Below are 16,902 nucleotides of genomic sequence, written 5' to 3' on the forward strand. Positions count from 1 at the left end.
TTTGACAACAAAATATCTCATACAAAGTCGACAAAACTCTAAAAGATCTATTGACCCAAAGATTATTTATGTTTTATAAGTACATAATAATATTAAGGCTTTGTCGAATTAAAATTTCAAAATCACATACGACACATATACAAATAAAAATAATATACATCCACCTGGTTTTTCATTAATAACAATCTGCTAATTGTTATCTGAACAAAACTTACAGCGAGAGACGTATACGAGAGCGAGTTTCGTAATCATCACCGCGCAATAAAATGTACACACACATTGCAAATTAAAAAAAGATATCATAATTCTTAAATTTTTTTGCGTAACGCAAACAAGACCAGTGTCATTTCACTAATTTTTTTTAATGCATTACTTGAAGTATCATTATCTCTCTTCGATTATATTACAAATGTGAACCATGTGTGGAACGTATATATGCTCGATACATGTGCGAATGAAATATATACCTGGGCGACGCGATGAAAAGGCTCATTCCTGAGTCCATTGCACCTATCTCTAACATTTCTGGCTCACCGTGACTCCGCCTTCTGGCATCAAAGCGAAGAACAGAAGATCCAACATCCCATCGTCGTCCAACGTTAGCCAGCGTGGGTGCCTGTGTAGGAGGATCCTCAGAAGAGCCCTCCTTCCTTCCCCGCAACTCTCTCTGTTGAAAGAAAAAGAGAGACAGAGAACATCCTCCACTTCAAGAGAAAGAGAGAGAGAGAGAGAGAAAGAGAGAGAGATAGAGAGAGAACGATGTTTCGATGATAAGCCTCGCGGGGTACTCGCGTCTCGGCGAGTTCTTTCTGATTCATCCGGGATTGGAGGAGCGCACAAAACGCTTTTGAGCGTCCTTGTCAGCATCTGAACGCGGAGGTGAAGACAAGTCCTGTTGACGGTAGTGAACAGTCTTGTCTCGACGATGTCGGGACTCGTCGGATACTCGGTTAGAAATCGCGACGTCGACATCGCGGCCTGATCTTCTTTCAATAGAAAGGTGCGAGAGATATTTAAGAAATCGCTTGTTTCACGTTCACATTCTCGTCGACGACATTAATAACGCGAGGAGAAAGAGAAACGGAAGGGATGAGAGAGACTACCCTAATAAAATTATAGCCGCCGTCTGAAGTGAAACCGCAAACGAGATACACGGCAGATATAATAGTGCGAACGATATTAATTCGAGAAAATAACGATCATTAATCCGATAACAATGAGTTTCGATGAAGTGCGTATTTTTTCGCAGCCAATGAAATATCGCGTATTTTCCAATGTGAAAATTCGCTGGTGAATTTGAATGGATTCAACAATGGATGATGCCACGGCCATGAAGATGATTCGCGAGTGTGAAATCGGTCATGTATCGTGATCGTAGAGTGCGGCGATGTGTTGAAACAAATTGAACGATTATGAAGCCACGTAAATAAAACACACGGTTTTAATCGCGATAATTTGCACGTGCGATTAATTGATACACACCGATAGTGATTCGACGAGGATGCAGCCGCAACACGCGCAACGATGCGAGATCGGTGCCGATTGCTGCTATCAGCAATGGTCGGCGCATCATCATCACGATCATCATCATCATCATCACCATCACCAGCATCAGCAACTGACAGCTGTGCCGTCGCCTATGCAACAGATGGAAGGTATAAAACCCCGCAAGTCCAGTTCTCTTCAAAACTCGATCGAAATTTGCGACAATGATTTGTAATTTTTAGTTGATTCTGTAGAATATCGTGTCGATTATACTATAGGTAATCATTTTTATTATCGATCTTTTTCAGCCTGCTTGCAGAGCGCCGGAAGAGCGAAGCGATCGCGCAGTCCCAATCCGATAAAGACCGCTTTGCAGGTCCACATGACGAATCCGATCTCCCCGTCCGTTCCGGCGGAATCTCGCAACGACAACAACAACAACAATCGTCATCACGGCGATCATCATTCGAACGACGACGGTGCTTCCTCCGCCGAAGAATTGGGTACCAAACGGCCGCTTCATCCGGCGCTGATCGGAGCCGGTGCCGCTCTGGAGGCGAAACCGCTTTGGGAGGAATTTCATCAACTCGGCACAGAAATGATCGTCACGAAAGCCGGACGAAGAATGTTTCCCACGTTTCAGGTGAGATCTGTTTGCAGCGACGAAGTTATAAACTTGGTCAAAGAACGACTACAAAGTGACTACATGATGGAAGAAATAAATGATTAAAGATTTTCTGATGGTCGGCAGTGTCGTCTGTTCGGCTTGGATCCCAACACGGAATATTTGATGGTGATGGATTTTGTTCCGTGTGACGATAAGAGGTATCGATACGCGTTCCACAGCAGTGCCTGGGTTGTGGCGGGTCGCGCCGATCCTGTGTCACCTCCAAGAATCCACGTGCATCCTGATAGTCCGGCGAATGGCGTTCATTGGATGAAGCAATCGATCTCCTTCGACAAACTGAAGCTGACGAACAATCAGCTCGATGATAACGGACACGTGAGTCGATTGTTTTTCTCGCTTCTCGCTTTATTTCTCTCTCTTTTCTATACTCGAATTACATTATTAAAATATTTTCTTGATATTCACTTAAAATGCCACATTATTTAAAAAGAAAAAAGCCATTTCATCGCACAATTTCACACCGGCGTTTCTCTCTCGCTCGAATTTTTCCGACGGTCACGTCGGTCGTTTCGTAAAGTATATCTACGTAATAAAATAGAATGAGAGATGCGAGAGTTTCCACGTGTTTGTCGTTTACGGACGAGTTCGTCTTAATTGACCTGAGATACGAGCACGTCGCTCGCGAGTAATTATAAAGTGCGCGGGAAAAAACGACATGTCGTGCGCCGTTTTCACAAAGGGATAACTGTCGTTTGAAAAAAAAAAAAAAAAAAAAAGAAAAACTATTACTCCGTAGATTAACACTTGCACACATCTCGGTGATTTTTCTTTATTAAACGATATATAATAATAATAATAATAAGATTAGACACGCGTATCGTGTTATATATGTTACATTAACGTTGCAGTTGTACATTCGATTTCTGCGATCGAAGTTTTTCTACATTTAAAAACATCATTTATAATATTCAACATTTTACCTATATGTACGACGTATGTTTCTGATAAATGCAAGCTTTTTCAAGATCTTTCCCGAAAGAAGAAATTCGCGAGAACATAAATTGCGATATATAATTTCACCACTAAGCGCGTTTAAAAATCATTGCCATTTGTACATCTCGATATGTCTTGTATGCGGCGTATAGATTTCGTCTTCGCGTCGCCACAACGCGCGGTTTAAAACGACAGTATCGTGCGTGTAAAGTAATATAAACAGATGTAATATAAACTATACGCGTAAGAGAGCCTGGGAAAGAGGCTGCGCTATAACGTGCATTAACGTGCGTACAGAGAAATAATCGAAACAGCGATCGGTATATCGGCTCTTGTGCGACGTAGGCGATTTTAATTCAAAATTGAGAAATCTCGCGAATATCGAATGTTTTTGATATGATAACAAAATCTACTTTTTCACGACAATTTAACGCAACGTCGACGCGAGAATTAAATCTGGTTGTAAAAATTTTGCAATAATTATTTCCGGTGATATGAATAATTTGACATTCTTACAAATTGTTATCGAAAATCAACAGAAATGCGAGATTAGACGCATAGAATCGTGACTAATGCATCAATCCGAGTTTAGCTCTTCTTTCCGCAACAAAATTACAGAACGAAATAACTGCGTTTATTTCTCTCTCATTTGTAATGTTGTGTGTATAAGTGATCAATAAAACAATTGTTAAAAAAAATAAATAAAAAAAAAAAAAAAACAAAGTATGTACGGCTAATTGCACGAGCCGTGATTGATCACGCGGATGCGCTTTAATTCCCTCGCGATTGCACGTACATACATTGCAGTGACAGCGGCAATGGCAGCGGCAATGGTGCGCGTGATGCGCATCTACAGCGAAGCCTAAAATAATCTCTCGTGGCTAACGTTCGTGCCAAATTCATCAAGCCGACCGCGAATGTGATCGCGCAATCGACTCAGTGTTGCGATCGGCATACCACAATGATACAACATACTTTTCGATACCGCGCGTACGTTGTACGTTATGCCGCGATATGTAGGAAATGGGAACAGAAATTTTGCCATCGATAATTAACAATAAACACGTGACATGTGTCACGTAACGCGATCGGAGATCACAAGGTGCGCCAGTAAATAAAATTGCAATCAGGGTTGTATGTAAAAAACAATATCGCCACGAAGGATACTGAGCACCACTTATTCACGTGCAATCGCACTCCAAATTTGTACGATCGTAAAAAACACCGAGGTTTTCCTCGAAACGTGATTTATCTTTCGACATTCGAAACATCTTTGAGAGAAGAGGAAGCTTGTTCAGGCGCTCTCCTCGCTCGCATTTCTCCCGAAAGAACGCTCTTTTCTCGCGCGCGCGTACGCACGAGAGAAGGACCTCTGACCCGTGGCAAGAGATCGTTCTTTTTCCTCGCGCGCAGCAGCAGTTTGTTCCTTTAATTGCACACCGAAAAATGTGGCACCGGGCCGTGTAAAAAATCTGTGGGCGGGTCGGGAATGCCTGTACCGATGCTCATCGTTAATTGACGCACTCGCTATCGCGTCTTCGGATATTTGACGGAGAGAAAGAATTTTTTTTATTTTTTATTTATTACTGTCTGAAATGAAACAAAACAAAAATTAAAATTTTTATTTTGCAACAAAGGGTTGTTAGGGTTTTTCTGTAATTGATATTTAAAAATTATGAGAGAAACTCGTATAGACGCTGTGAAACACGAAGCGCAATGCGCGACACGTTAGACGAAAGGGAATGTAAATACTGATTTACGATGATGATAAAGGATTCGAAGAAAAGAAATACGAGAATATTACTGATAAAAAAAAGTCTACTCGAGATAGAAACAGCGTTTCATTTTTGGAGCCACACGCGCTTTTGTATCCATTGCAGGATACGTATAGGCGTGTGCGCGTCTTCGGGCCTACTGACTCGACATACCATCATGGGGCATGTGCACGTAAGTGCGCAGAGGGAAGGACAAGGGTGTCAGATTGCGGGCCCCGGGGTTAGTTTTTTACACTAATTAGTCACCGACGCTCTTCTGGCTGTCAAACATTGTGTGACCGCCCGTAGCGTTTCTTCCTTCCACACCGGCTTTGAGCTTCACGTGTCTCCGTTTCTTCTCCTCTTCTGGTCCATGGTTTTTTTTTTCTCTCGATTCGCGCCATACGATGACGACTTTACCAAATTCTACCAATCGGTTGAGCTTCGTAAAACCGATTGTTTTTTATTTTTATTTCGTTCGCACATTATTAAGGTTCCGAGCAGTTAAAGTTCCTGGATACTCTCCTGGAGTATTTTGGATGACGACGTCGGAAACGAGGAGATAATTTCCGAGTATATCCAGGAACAAAAAAAAAAAAAAAGAAAAAATTTAGAAAGCCTTCTTTTAGATTTTGTAGATCTTACGAACTTTTATCTCTCTCGTGTAGTTTTTCACATTTGTGTTTGTAGACTCGAAGCGATTCCTTTCTGCGCATAAGATTTGTTTTGGGTTCATTCGCAGATCATCTTGAATTCGATGCACCGTTACCAACCACGGTGTCACGTGGTCGTGGCTCCCTCGCCGCCGGGTTCGGCGCCGGATCCTCGCACGGAGAACTTCAAGACGTTCATCTTTCCGGAGACCAAGTTCACCGCGGTGACCGCGTATCAGAACCACCGGATAACGCAGCTGAAGATCGCCAGCAATCCGTTCGCCAAGGGTTTCCGGGACTGCGAGTCCGACGAGTGCGACGGCGTGGCCGTAGCCGGGATGCAGAATCCCAGCAAGAGACCGGCCACGGGGGCTGGAAACGCCGGAAGTGTCTTGTCTTCAACCGGTTACAACCCGGTGCCGACGGCGATGCCGATCCCGAGCATACCCGCTGCCCAGGAACACCATCAGTTCTACGGCGCGACGTCCGCCGGCCATTGGGCGCATTATCCGAATCATCATGGACAACCGTCGGCGCACGTGAACGCGGTCCATTATCCGACGCACACGCAGCATCCGCACTCGAGCGCGCCTCTTTACGGACCACCGCGATAAAATACTCATCATTTCGCCGTGTTACCTCTCATCGATTTCCACAAGGGGGAACATTTAACGTGTGTTTCAGAAACTGTGAAAGTTTATAAACTCTCGTACTATATCATTTGTTCTTTTTCGAACGTGCGTTGTTAGTTTTTTTTTTTTTTTTTAAAGAACAACAGTGATAAAGGACCTTAAGTGGTGTGTCTGGGAAACAAAAGAATATATTTTGAAAACTTTTGACCTCTCACTCACGCACACACATATCAAAGATTCGCTTATAAAAAATTATTTAAATTAAAACCGATAGTTTTAAATAGTTACGCGTATATTTATATATTTTTTGTGTATTACGATGATTCTTTTGAAATTGGAGTTTATTTAACTGAAGATAAAGAGAGAACGGCCGATAAGTGCCTTGCGACAAACATATATATGCAACTTGTACCAAAGATTATATTGTGTCGATATTTGACACAGAAGTTTATATGTAACGCTTACGTGCAATAAGATAGTCTCTGACACATATATTTACAGTATATAGAACGATATAGAACAGATTTTACGAATTATGTTTGGATACGTGCAATAACTCGTATACTTTTGCACCGACGCGTCTTCGTAAACGTAAGATTTTTAAACATTCGCACGTCTTTTTTATACATGTACATAAATATTTATTTTCTTTCTTTTCGAATTTTCAAAATAAACCATACGGAATCAAAATAATGTAAAAGTAACTGTCGTCTCTTATTTGCGAGATGTTATCGACTTCCGTGCAAGAAGCTTCGTTCGATTTGCGCGCAATAGACGAATCGACCGATCGAAGTTGCGCTAACGAAGTTATGGAAGGCCGGGAAAGTATCTAAGTGCCTTTTGTAGGAGCAAAGTGCGTCTATTTATATTGGGTGTCTCAAATGCCAAACGGGCCTAAAACGTTCCCGAGCCAAGACGGGGAAAGCAAACGCGCCGTGACACTCCGTAAGAGTACGTGGTTTTATATACTAAGTGCCTTAATAAATTACGCCGCCGGTCGTATCGTGCCATTGTGCTTTTAACTTTTTAAGTCTTTCGTTCGATGTATAATATCAGTAGAGAAACATTTTATGACCAAATGGGGAATAAACAACGAATAACATGAAACATGGGCAGTCTGTTTCATATCTCTCTTCCACTTTTTCTCCTCTAAAAATCCGGTTTTTCTTCTCCTACAAAATCTCGAGTGTGATTTTATAATATTGCAAACACATATTCTCATTTTTATGATTTCTTAAATCTGTAAAAGTTTTGATAAATATTTACAACACAAGATATTTTTTTTTTTTTTTTGTTTAATATATAAAAATTACAATTTTCATTATGTCTGCAAGTGAGAAAAGCGGTAATCAATATTAGTGATTTATGTCTTATAAAAACTGTGCAACAACGATATCTCTTTTGCTGACAATCGTGAAAACTGTAGTTTGACATCGCGAGTGTCGGAAACGATGAGCCCCAGCGGCAACGAAGCGAAACGGGAGGAATTCAAGCGTCTGAAGTCTCCGAGAAACGACGGATGGGCCACAACGTGACGTTCACCGTGATTGATGACTGCGTGAGGAACAACGCTGTGTAAACATATTACAAGCGTATGCTTAATGATCACAAGTGGCTACAGTCTCTCGAAAACTTAAACGTTTCGCACTCGTCTGTACATTGTCAAAAGTGTTCTCGTTGTTAAAAAAGAAGGAAAAAGAGGAAAACACTCGCTGGTATCCAGTAAGATTTAAGCGCTCTAAAAACTTTAGTTTATATTCGATGTATTTTCATCATTTTATATTCTTGCATAAGAATTTATGTAACTCTCAAGATTTGCATTAAAAAAAGCAACATTATATAACACTCATAAATATAACGCTACTATGTCGCAAAACTTAGCGCGCTTTTGCTTTTATTAATTAATCCAACTTGCGATCATAAAATAAAAACGTTAAAACTTTTGCATTAAAAATGTCATTAAATTTAACTTATTTGCAATTAGACAATTTTATTATTTTTGGAAAAAAAATTAATTGATCTTAGTTCACGCGAAACAATGAAATCTAATTATTAAACAATTCGACGTCTAGTGTGACTCGACATTAATGAAAATGAATTCGGATCAGACTATATTGGGAATGAGAAAAAAAATTTGGACTGCAAAAGATTAAATTACACTTTGCAACACTTCGCTTGAAGATGCAAGAAAAGATGGAGCAAGAAATGCGTGCACATTGTGCCTCATCGTGAGGGAGGTCTTACCGTACTTTTGACACCCCATAACCCTATAAACACAAGAGTGTAATATAAAGCCGCGAAAATGTGCGTTGTCCATAGAAAAGCTGCGGGTATCGACGGCGCGTGACGGCGCCGGCCGTAAAACCCCTCCAGTATTCTTTCATCTTCGTCTTAGGTGTTGCAGAGCTTAACCGGAGTTAATCCCGAGAGGTCAAGCTGACACCGTGTCGTCGTCGGTGACACTCCTCCTTACGAGTTCTGTACTTACGAGTCAAAGGCACCGGCTCGTAAAAAAAAGAAAACATCGTGCGAAAAGCTTTTACCGCCAACGTTGTTTCGAACAACACGTGTTCACAACGTCTCTTTTCGTTAAAGAAAATAAGTTGATTACTCGATCACGTTCATCAAAGAAATTAATTTGTAAAATCAGTAAGAGAAATAATGCAATCACAACTATATAACTTAAATAAAAATAAAATAAAATACAAAACAAAATTTACACAAATTAATCTCGGGTTTTTAAAAGAACTTTCAAGTGTGCGCTTGAATTTTTCACAATACAACAAATTCGACGTATAACGAGAGGCAACCGAGCGTAAAAATGGAGTGCGCGAAAGAGCTTAATAAATCTTTCTAATTTTCCGGCGATGACTTGGTCACGGATCAAATACATCGACAAATAAATCGCTCAGTAGGTTGGAGGCAAAAAAAGAGGCAAGAGGGAGAGAGGGAGAAAGAGAGGGAAACGCGCGGGCGTGCCTTCAGGAGGAAGGAGCTATCCTACGGATCATGAATCCATCATCACCACCTAGCACGACGGGCTGTGTGTGTGTGCACAGTGGCAGAGATCTTTTATATAGTTTCTGTGTTGTCGACGGGCGGCGATATGTATCCTACGTTTTCAAAGAAGATCTTGCGCGTTTAATATTTCAGTTGCGATAAATTAAATATAATTTTTTATATGTAAATGTTTATCGTGCTGGATTGATGCTGCTTTTTTTATATTTGACGCTGTCCTCTGTTCGGTTGAAGTTCGTTTAAAGATCAATTATATCGATATATATATATATATATATATATACACACACTAATTAGTAACTGTTGTGTATATGTGTGTGTGTGTATATATATAGTTCTTACTTTTCTTAGACACTGGGCTTTACCGATGATTTACCGATGATTTCTTTGAACTCGTCACACGTACTTACTTTCGAGAATTCGAGAACTCTTTCTAACTCTTCGAAACAGAAGACAGCCCAGCATAGATCTGAAGAAGCGTCGCGATGCGACGACCAACAAACACATGCAGAAGTTCATATTCCCGCACGAATACGGCCGTAATGACAGATTTACAGATTCCAGCCATCGCCATCGTCCTCCTTCACGGGGCGATTCTTAAAGCGGAAGGCGCGTCTCGTACGAATGGCCGGAGTGCACGTCAAATCGCACCTCGACTGTTTATACTTTACGTCTACAACCTTTTCGTTCCCCTCGTCGGCTGTACACTTCCACTTTTGTCGCCGCCATCACCATGCCTCGTCCTCTCCATCCCCATCGTATTTTAACTTTTCTTCATGATCCTCGCACGTTTCACGTAGTTATTTAAGTCCGCGAGAGCGTTCGCGAAAATGATTGGGTGAGTGAAAGTTCGTTATACACACATCCCGCGTGTATAATATGTGCGTAAGTTTTGTTATCGATCAATATGGACACTTTGAGCAACTTTGACTAGATATAAACTATATCATGTGGTTTTTTTGTTTTGTATGATTGTTCTCCATAGTTTGCGCGAAAAACTATTGAGCGAAAGAACTAGATGTTCGCGCACACGCGAGTCTTCACGTCGGCATTTTTCACAAATCAATTTGTGTAGACTTTTCTTCTAACAAAAGTGTCTTTAAGAACTATTCTAGTGGTTCAAAGTTTATTTAAAACTTCAAAGTTTCTACCACCATCTAGTCAGGAATTATTCGGTCGTGTGCCAATCTCACTGTGCCGTATACGTGAGATGTAAGACACACTGCTGTCTTAAAAAAATAAAAATATAGAAATATAAACTTTAAAATATAAATAAACAGATTTGTATATTACATTAAAGTTTTTGAATAGTTATATACGTATATTGTAGAGAAGCAAAAAGATTTGCCGCGCGGACGTGCGGTAAAAGAGCGAGACAGACACGCGCCACTCAGCTTGATCTGATATTACAACACGGCAAAGAGAGAGTCGTCCCTTTTATTTACAACGTAAGGTAAACTTCTTCTAGACACTCGTGGCAGTTACGGTCAGTGTCTGTCTTCGCGTGCTTCGCTTGCTTGGACAGATTTTATCCTCGCAGATAGATATGTCCGTTTTCTTCTTTTTTTTTTTTCATGCCTTTACTTGCATGAAAATTTCTTGCGCGCACGTGTAGCGAGAAATAAAAAAAGATGAGTTGAGTCATCTCAACAATATAACAATATATCGCGTCAGTAACATTAATGTATCACATCGTCAATGAAATGTAATATTTTTTGCTACAAGATGCAAAATATAGAGACGAAAAAATTTCGCGAGTAGCAAAAAAAGATACATCGGTATTTTTGAAATATAAATTATAACATTTTTATCTGTCTCTTAAAAAAATAAAATATAGATTAAATTACCCGTAAATGGCTCGGAGAATCGTTTGCTTTTTCCCTCCTACCCTACGAATACATTAGAGCTTCCGGCTTGAGACTTGTGTGGTGTGAAAGTAGGAAATGAGAACTAAGTAATGTGTGCAGTTTGGCGGTTTTCTCAAGTTTTCGATCGTGGCATAGTCGGCACACATATCCTATCTCGCCGCTGGAATCCTCATATGTCTGTCAGCGTGGCTCTCCAACACCTCGGGGTCTCTCGGTTCGCTTTTGCTCGCGCGCGAACGCTCACGCGGAGCGAACACGCCGGCAATACGAGCGAAGACGATCCTCTTTCTCTTTCTCTCTCGTGTCCTATCCCACTGTCCCACAGCTGAACCAAAATATCACCGACGACTAGTGGCCAGAGTCCAGGGCCGTATGTTTACTGTAACATTATCTTCGTAAGAAGAGATATTCATTCGAAAACGCGCGTATGATATGAGAGAAAGATCAACATAATCGAGACGTTTCGGCACATATTATATTATACAATACTTCAAAATTTATGTGTAATTTTACAAAAAGTTAAACAAATTAATAATCTTATGTGTGTGTATTAAAAACGAAAAACATCAACTTGAAAACACATGAGACTTTAGTCAAATATTTGGCCTGTTTATTTCATTCTTGACCGTCTAATAGGTTTTGCACAAAAGAGAGTTACACTCGACTTTTTTTTTTTTTATATATAGATTGTAAGTCGTTTTGACGAGATTAAACTAAAGCGCGCGTGGACGCATCGTATGATTCATAATTAGATCTGTTTTAATCCAGTTTGTTTTTTCTTATGTTTTTCTTTTCCATGTTTTTTTACATTTGTATATACGCGTATATAAACACAAAGATACAGTTAGAATCTTCTCACTTACAACACATTAACATTGCATATGTATATAGCAATAGATTGTATTCATTGTGTGCTTAAATTGACACTTTTCGATAATTATATATATATATATGTTTGTATATATATATATCGCAAAGAGCTTGATACAAAATAACAATTGGTGTTATTGGTTTAGCCCTTACACGTGTACGATTTTCTATAATCGATATATAGATAAAATTATTCGCGTCTGTGATATAACATGATCGTGTCTACTTAATTAAAAAGTGTACAATATGAATAATATCAAAGTTTTGAATTACGCATGGACACATCTCAGAAATCTCCGAGTAAAACATTTTGTACAAACGTGAAAAAAAATTAGAAACTTTATAGACACATATTCGTTATGTTATAAATATATAATTGTGTAGTACCTTTTAAAATGTGTGCCTGATACGCTTACACACATATACATGTATTATATATATATATATATATGTATTTGCTACTCGTGACGGATAAATTAGAAATATCACATGCGCGCAGAAAAGAGTACCTCGATTCAAGATAAATATAAAAATTCAAGATTGCATGCTAAAAATAATAACTGTCGGGAAAAATATATGTGGATATATAAATACATCAATCGAAGAAATGATGGATGTTTTTATGTGAATTTTATTTATAAAAGAAATTAATGTACAGGTTTTGTTGTTTTGAAGAGGATGCTAAACATGATCAGTTTTTAACCTCGTAAGATCCTCACGTCGTTCTTGTTTTCGTAGTTTTATATCGTGTCTTTTAGTTATTATCGAGGATGATTTCGTGCTTTGTGCGATGTGCAGTGATAAATGGGAAAACAGTGCTGATGGAAATGAACAAGACGCTAAATAAAACTAGAGTAAAAGGAGAGCGAGGGACGGGGTGGCGGGGGAGGTGTCTCAATATAATAATATTAACAATATTATTCATTTTGATAGGAGAGGGTTTACAATTGAGAAATCGCAAACATCCGACCGCAAGAGGACACGTTGTTTCTTATTATTGGCATTACTTCAGAATTAGACGCTTATTACGACGACGACGACAACATTAAATCGCTGTACGATGCGCGCTCTTATGTTCACTATTCACACACGATCGATACCATCTCACTTTTATGAACTACTATATTATCGTTGAAAGTAATCCAGAGAAGCCTTGCTACAATATAATTGTAACACGAATACTTACTTATGCTTGTTGTAAGAGAGACAATTAAGAACACGCGCGCATTGACTTATTACGCTACAGATGTTTCGACTTTATAGAACAAAAATCACGTCTCCCTTTCTTTGTTTATTTTTTTCTTTATAGTTTTTTTTCCCCCACAGTTCATATAAATATATATTTATAAAAGTACGTATGACGTAATAATTCAATATTGTTTACAAATTTGTGCAACTTACAGAAGTATATCAAGCTATATAAATATCTATACTTTAGGGAATTAAATCTAGATAGTCACTAGTCGTGAATATTCGTGTGTCAATGTTTTTTATAAATGGCGTTACTTACATAATGAAACAAAAATGAAGCAAAAGCGGACATATGATATACATGACAAATGTTCTACATCGTCACAATATCAATGTGTAAACTTATCGAAAAATCTTGAGATCTTGTCTTTCTTTTCTTCTGGCAAGAGATTATCAATATTGCTCTTAAGATATTATCAATGTATTGCCCTTTATCTCGTTTCTTTGATTAGATATTATTATTGATGTTGGTGAACAAATGACAGGACTAAAAGACACAGATATTATAATTGGCAAATACAAAAGATGAGTTATACAATGTGGTTTTACTTCTTACTTTGCGCAACGGTTTTTGAAAGAATATCGCGGCGTCCGTATGATCCACTCTAATATTATCAGTAGATTGGTTTTCATCACTACTATTTTTGTTTTACATGTAATATATTTAGCTATAAACATACGCTATCATTTACTACTTCCGACAAACTTTTATGAAAAGCAACGCTCCTCCGGATTTTCTAGTATAGACGTATTTTTTTTTTTTTTTTTTTTTCCACTCTTTGTAACTATTTCTGCAGCCTTCATAGTCAACCAAAAAACGTAATAAAATAATAATAATAGTTATTATTATTATTATAAATATTTCTTTCTCTCTCGCTGCCTCTCCCTCTCTTACTTAAGATCTTGCGGATGTGATTGGTGGATCAAGGATAGCAGTTGTAAATCCTAAGCATCGCATTTAAAAAGACAAGTCTAAAGAGTTTACTTCTTTTTGTTCTTGTTGTTTGCACCTCGCGGTGGCGTCACCGGTCGCCCCGCATTTAGACCGCCATATGTGAATTTTCTCTTATCGGCCGGTTTCAAGATTTGGAAACTGCACATGAGAGTCTCGTCTACCGACATCATGGCACCTGCATTGTCAAACTCGCCGCAATAATTCGGGGCCGAGAATAACGTCACCAACTGCCGTTTAGCAAAGAATTCGTAACCATCTTCTACCACCTAAACAACAATTCGATTCGATTTTGTAATGCATTAGAACTTCACAAAAATGCAGAAACTTAGGTTGTGTACTAAATATGTCATTAAGTTTTACCTGGTGTGCGCGACATATAAGATCGAAGTCATGTTTGTGTAAAAACTTGGCAACCACTTCTGCACCAAATGTAAATGATACACCACGATCATTTTCACCCCAACCCATTGTGTCTTTGTCAGGATCTGACCACAATAAATCACAGAGCAGTCCTTGATCAGGTACATCCGTTGGTCGCATAATACGTCTGATCTGTTCCATGCTCTGCAGATCCGGACTCAAGCCTCCGTGACAACAAAATATCTTTTCATCTACTATCGCAGCAACAGGTAGACAATTGAAGCAATCAGTAAATGTTTTCCACAATTTAATATTGTAACGACGTTTACCTAGAATATAAATTTTAATTGTAGAGATAGCATGTTATGCACACGCGCGTGTGCACATTTTTTTTTTAAAGGAACGATATAAAAAAATCTCCATAAAATTCTATTATTCGCAAACTCTCTGCAATTGATTTAAATAAACAATGTTGCTCTTTAAATGTTATTATTATTGTACAAGCTGTTGACGCATTCTCATTATCTTGAAAAAAAAAAAAAAGGTGGTATCTAACTTTGATAAGTGCTCATACTCACATTCGTCATAAAATCCATATATCCTATTAATGGATGCACATTCATGGTTTCCTCTTAACAAGAAAAAATTTTCAGGATACTTGATCTTATAGGCAAGAAGAAGACAAATAGTCTCTAATGATTGCTTCCCTCTATCTACATAATCTCCCAGAAAAAGATAGTTGCTCTCAGGAGGAAATCCACCATACTCGAATAATCGCAACAAATCATAGTACTGCCCGTGTATATCACCTTGCAAAAAGAATTTCTAACTATTAATAAATAGAGTCTATGTTATTATTATAGATATCTCTCTCTTCCTCTCTCTTTCTCTCTCTCTCTCTCTCTCTCTCTCTCTCTCTCTTAGAAAAAACTGTAGAAATATTTCTTCATAAATTTCCATGAAAAAGAAAACATCTATTTACTCACCACATATTTTTAAGGGTGCTTCAAGTTCTAAAAGAATAGGTTGTGACAGAAAAATTTCACGTGACTTGAGACATAATCCTCTGATCTCCACTTCTGTCAACTGAACATTCTTGCCTGGTCTGGCTCCTCGAACTAGAGATATCAAATAAAACACACTCTTAGAATGATAATGTTATCAACATAAAAAATATAAAAGATAGCATACATAAGTAAGATAGTAACAAATTCTATTTCTCTTATGTGATATTTTAATGTGATCATCTTGTTGTTGAGCACTTAAAGTTGGCAAAACAACAAAAAGACATTACATACTTGTCTTATCAATAATAACTTGATACTTGTTCATGATCTTTTAGTCTTTTACTGAAGATAAAATACTGAGAGACCAATTAAAACATTTTTAAGATAAACAATTGCTTACGAATAATACAAGATCTTTTGAAAGTTTTTTTTTCGTTTATCTAAAGGCAGAAAAGCTTTAAAAAAATTCAATTAGATGCAAATAATCGAGTATTATTGCACACAGACGGCTAGGATCATTGAGTGGATTTATCAATATTTTTGTGTGATACATTACATAAAAAACAAATTAACCATTCGCTTGGAGGCAACGAGATCTTATCGAGACGTGGTTGTTGGTTTTGTCGGGGACATTGCGTAACGGGAGCAAGATAGTGGTCAGGACGGTGTTTTACGGTGTCCTTGAGAACAAGAAACCGAAGAGAAAAAACGGGCGCGTCGCTGCGACACAGCGAACGACTCTAGAGAGAATCGTAAACGCGGAGAAATGCGCATGATGACGAATGCACAAGAACGGGCGAGAGACGTTCGCCGCGTTGCGTCGCCATCCCCTCTTCCCCTTTTCTTCTTTGCTGAGTACAGCGATCGACCAGTTTTACCTTCCAAGAGCCGAGCTATGATGTTGTCGATGTTCAACTTGTCGGTCTCAGCCATCGGGCTGGAGTCTCGTGCGCGTTCCGGGCTTTACACGGAGCACTTTACTCCACAGAAGATTGCGCCTTCAAAAATTTCTTGGTTGAATGCCGCACGACACTCGGGATCACGATCGCGATTTCGTAAAGTACTCACAATGGCCGCCCGGACAACCGCGCACTCCACTCCCTTTCGCCTCTTCTTTCCTCTCTTCGCCCCTCATCAAGCGGCTGCGACAGTCATGCCAAACGCTTGCTTGTTTTTCCAACTTTCCGAGCATGCGCATCACTGTGAATCGCCTTTAGAATTCGGCGCTGCTATCACAGCGAGTTTGATGTTCGATTGGTTGGTTTTAACGAAATAGACCAATCAAAGCGAACTGGTCGGCAAGCCGCCTCGCTCTAATTGGTCACTTTTTAAACGTCAGATAATAATATACCTGTGTAATACGGGCTTAAGCATAGAATTTTACATGAGCTGCGTTCCGTTTCACGCATATGCGCGCATTTCTCTATA

The 16,902-nt window shown here is 39.0% G+C and overlaps 2 protein-coding genes across 2 annotated transcripts; one reads left to right on the forward strand and one right to left on the reverse strand.

The window, feature by feature from the left end:
- The first annotated feature begins 782 nt into the window (after positions 1-782).
- LOC109860493 (T-box transcription factor TBX10-like) lies at positions 783-7,230 on the forward strand. Its single transcript, XM_020439600.1, has 4 exons — positions 783-1,655; positions 1,794-2,128; positions 2,237-2,488; positions 5,603-7,230. Exons 1-4 carry the CDS (start codon positions 1,502-1,504, stop codon positions 6,125-6,127), a joined length of 1,266 nt encoding a protein of 421 aa, XP_020295189.1. The 5' UTR covers positions 783-1,501; the 3' UTR covers positions 6,128-7,230.
- A 5,284-nt stretch (positions 7,231-12,514) lies between these two features.
- Positions 12,515-16,580, reverse strand: LOC109860489 (serine/threonine-protein phosphatase alpha-2 isoform). Its single transcript, XM_020439594.1, has 5 exons — positions 16,353-16,580; positions 15,454-15,585; positions 15,046-15,276; positions 14,468-14,796; positions 12,515-14,373 (listed from the first exon to the last, which is right to left on the reverse strand). Exons 1-5 carry the CDS (start codon positions 16,405-16,407, stop codon positions 14,134-14,136), a joined length of 987 nt encoding a protein of 328 aa, XP_020295183.1. The 5' UTR covers positions 16,408-16,580; the 3' UTR covers positions 12,515-14,133.
- Positions 16,581-16,902: the final 322 nt, after the last annotated feature.

The sequence above is a fragment of the Pseudomyrmex gracilis genome, unplaced genomic scaffold (genome assembly GCF_002006095.1).
Source record: "Pseudomyrmex gracilis isolate BER0280 unplaced genomic scaffold, ASM200609v1 scaffold_399, whole genome shotgun sequence".
In the NCBI taxonomy this organism is placed as follows: domain Eukaryota; kingdom Metazoa; phylum Arthropoda; class Insecta; order Hymenoptera; family Formicidae; genus Pseudomyrmex; species Pseudomyrmex gracilis.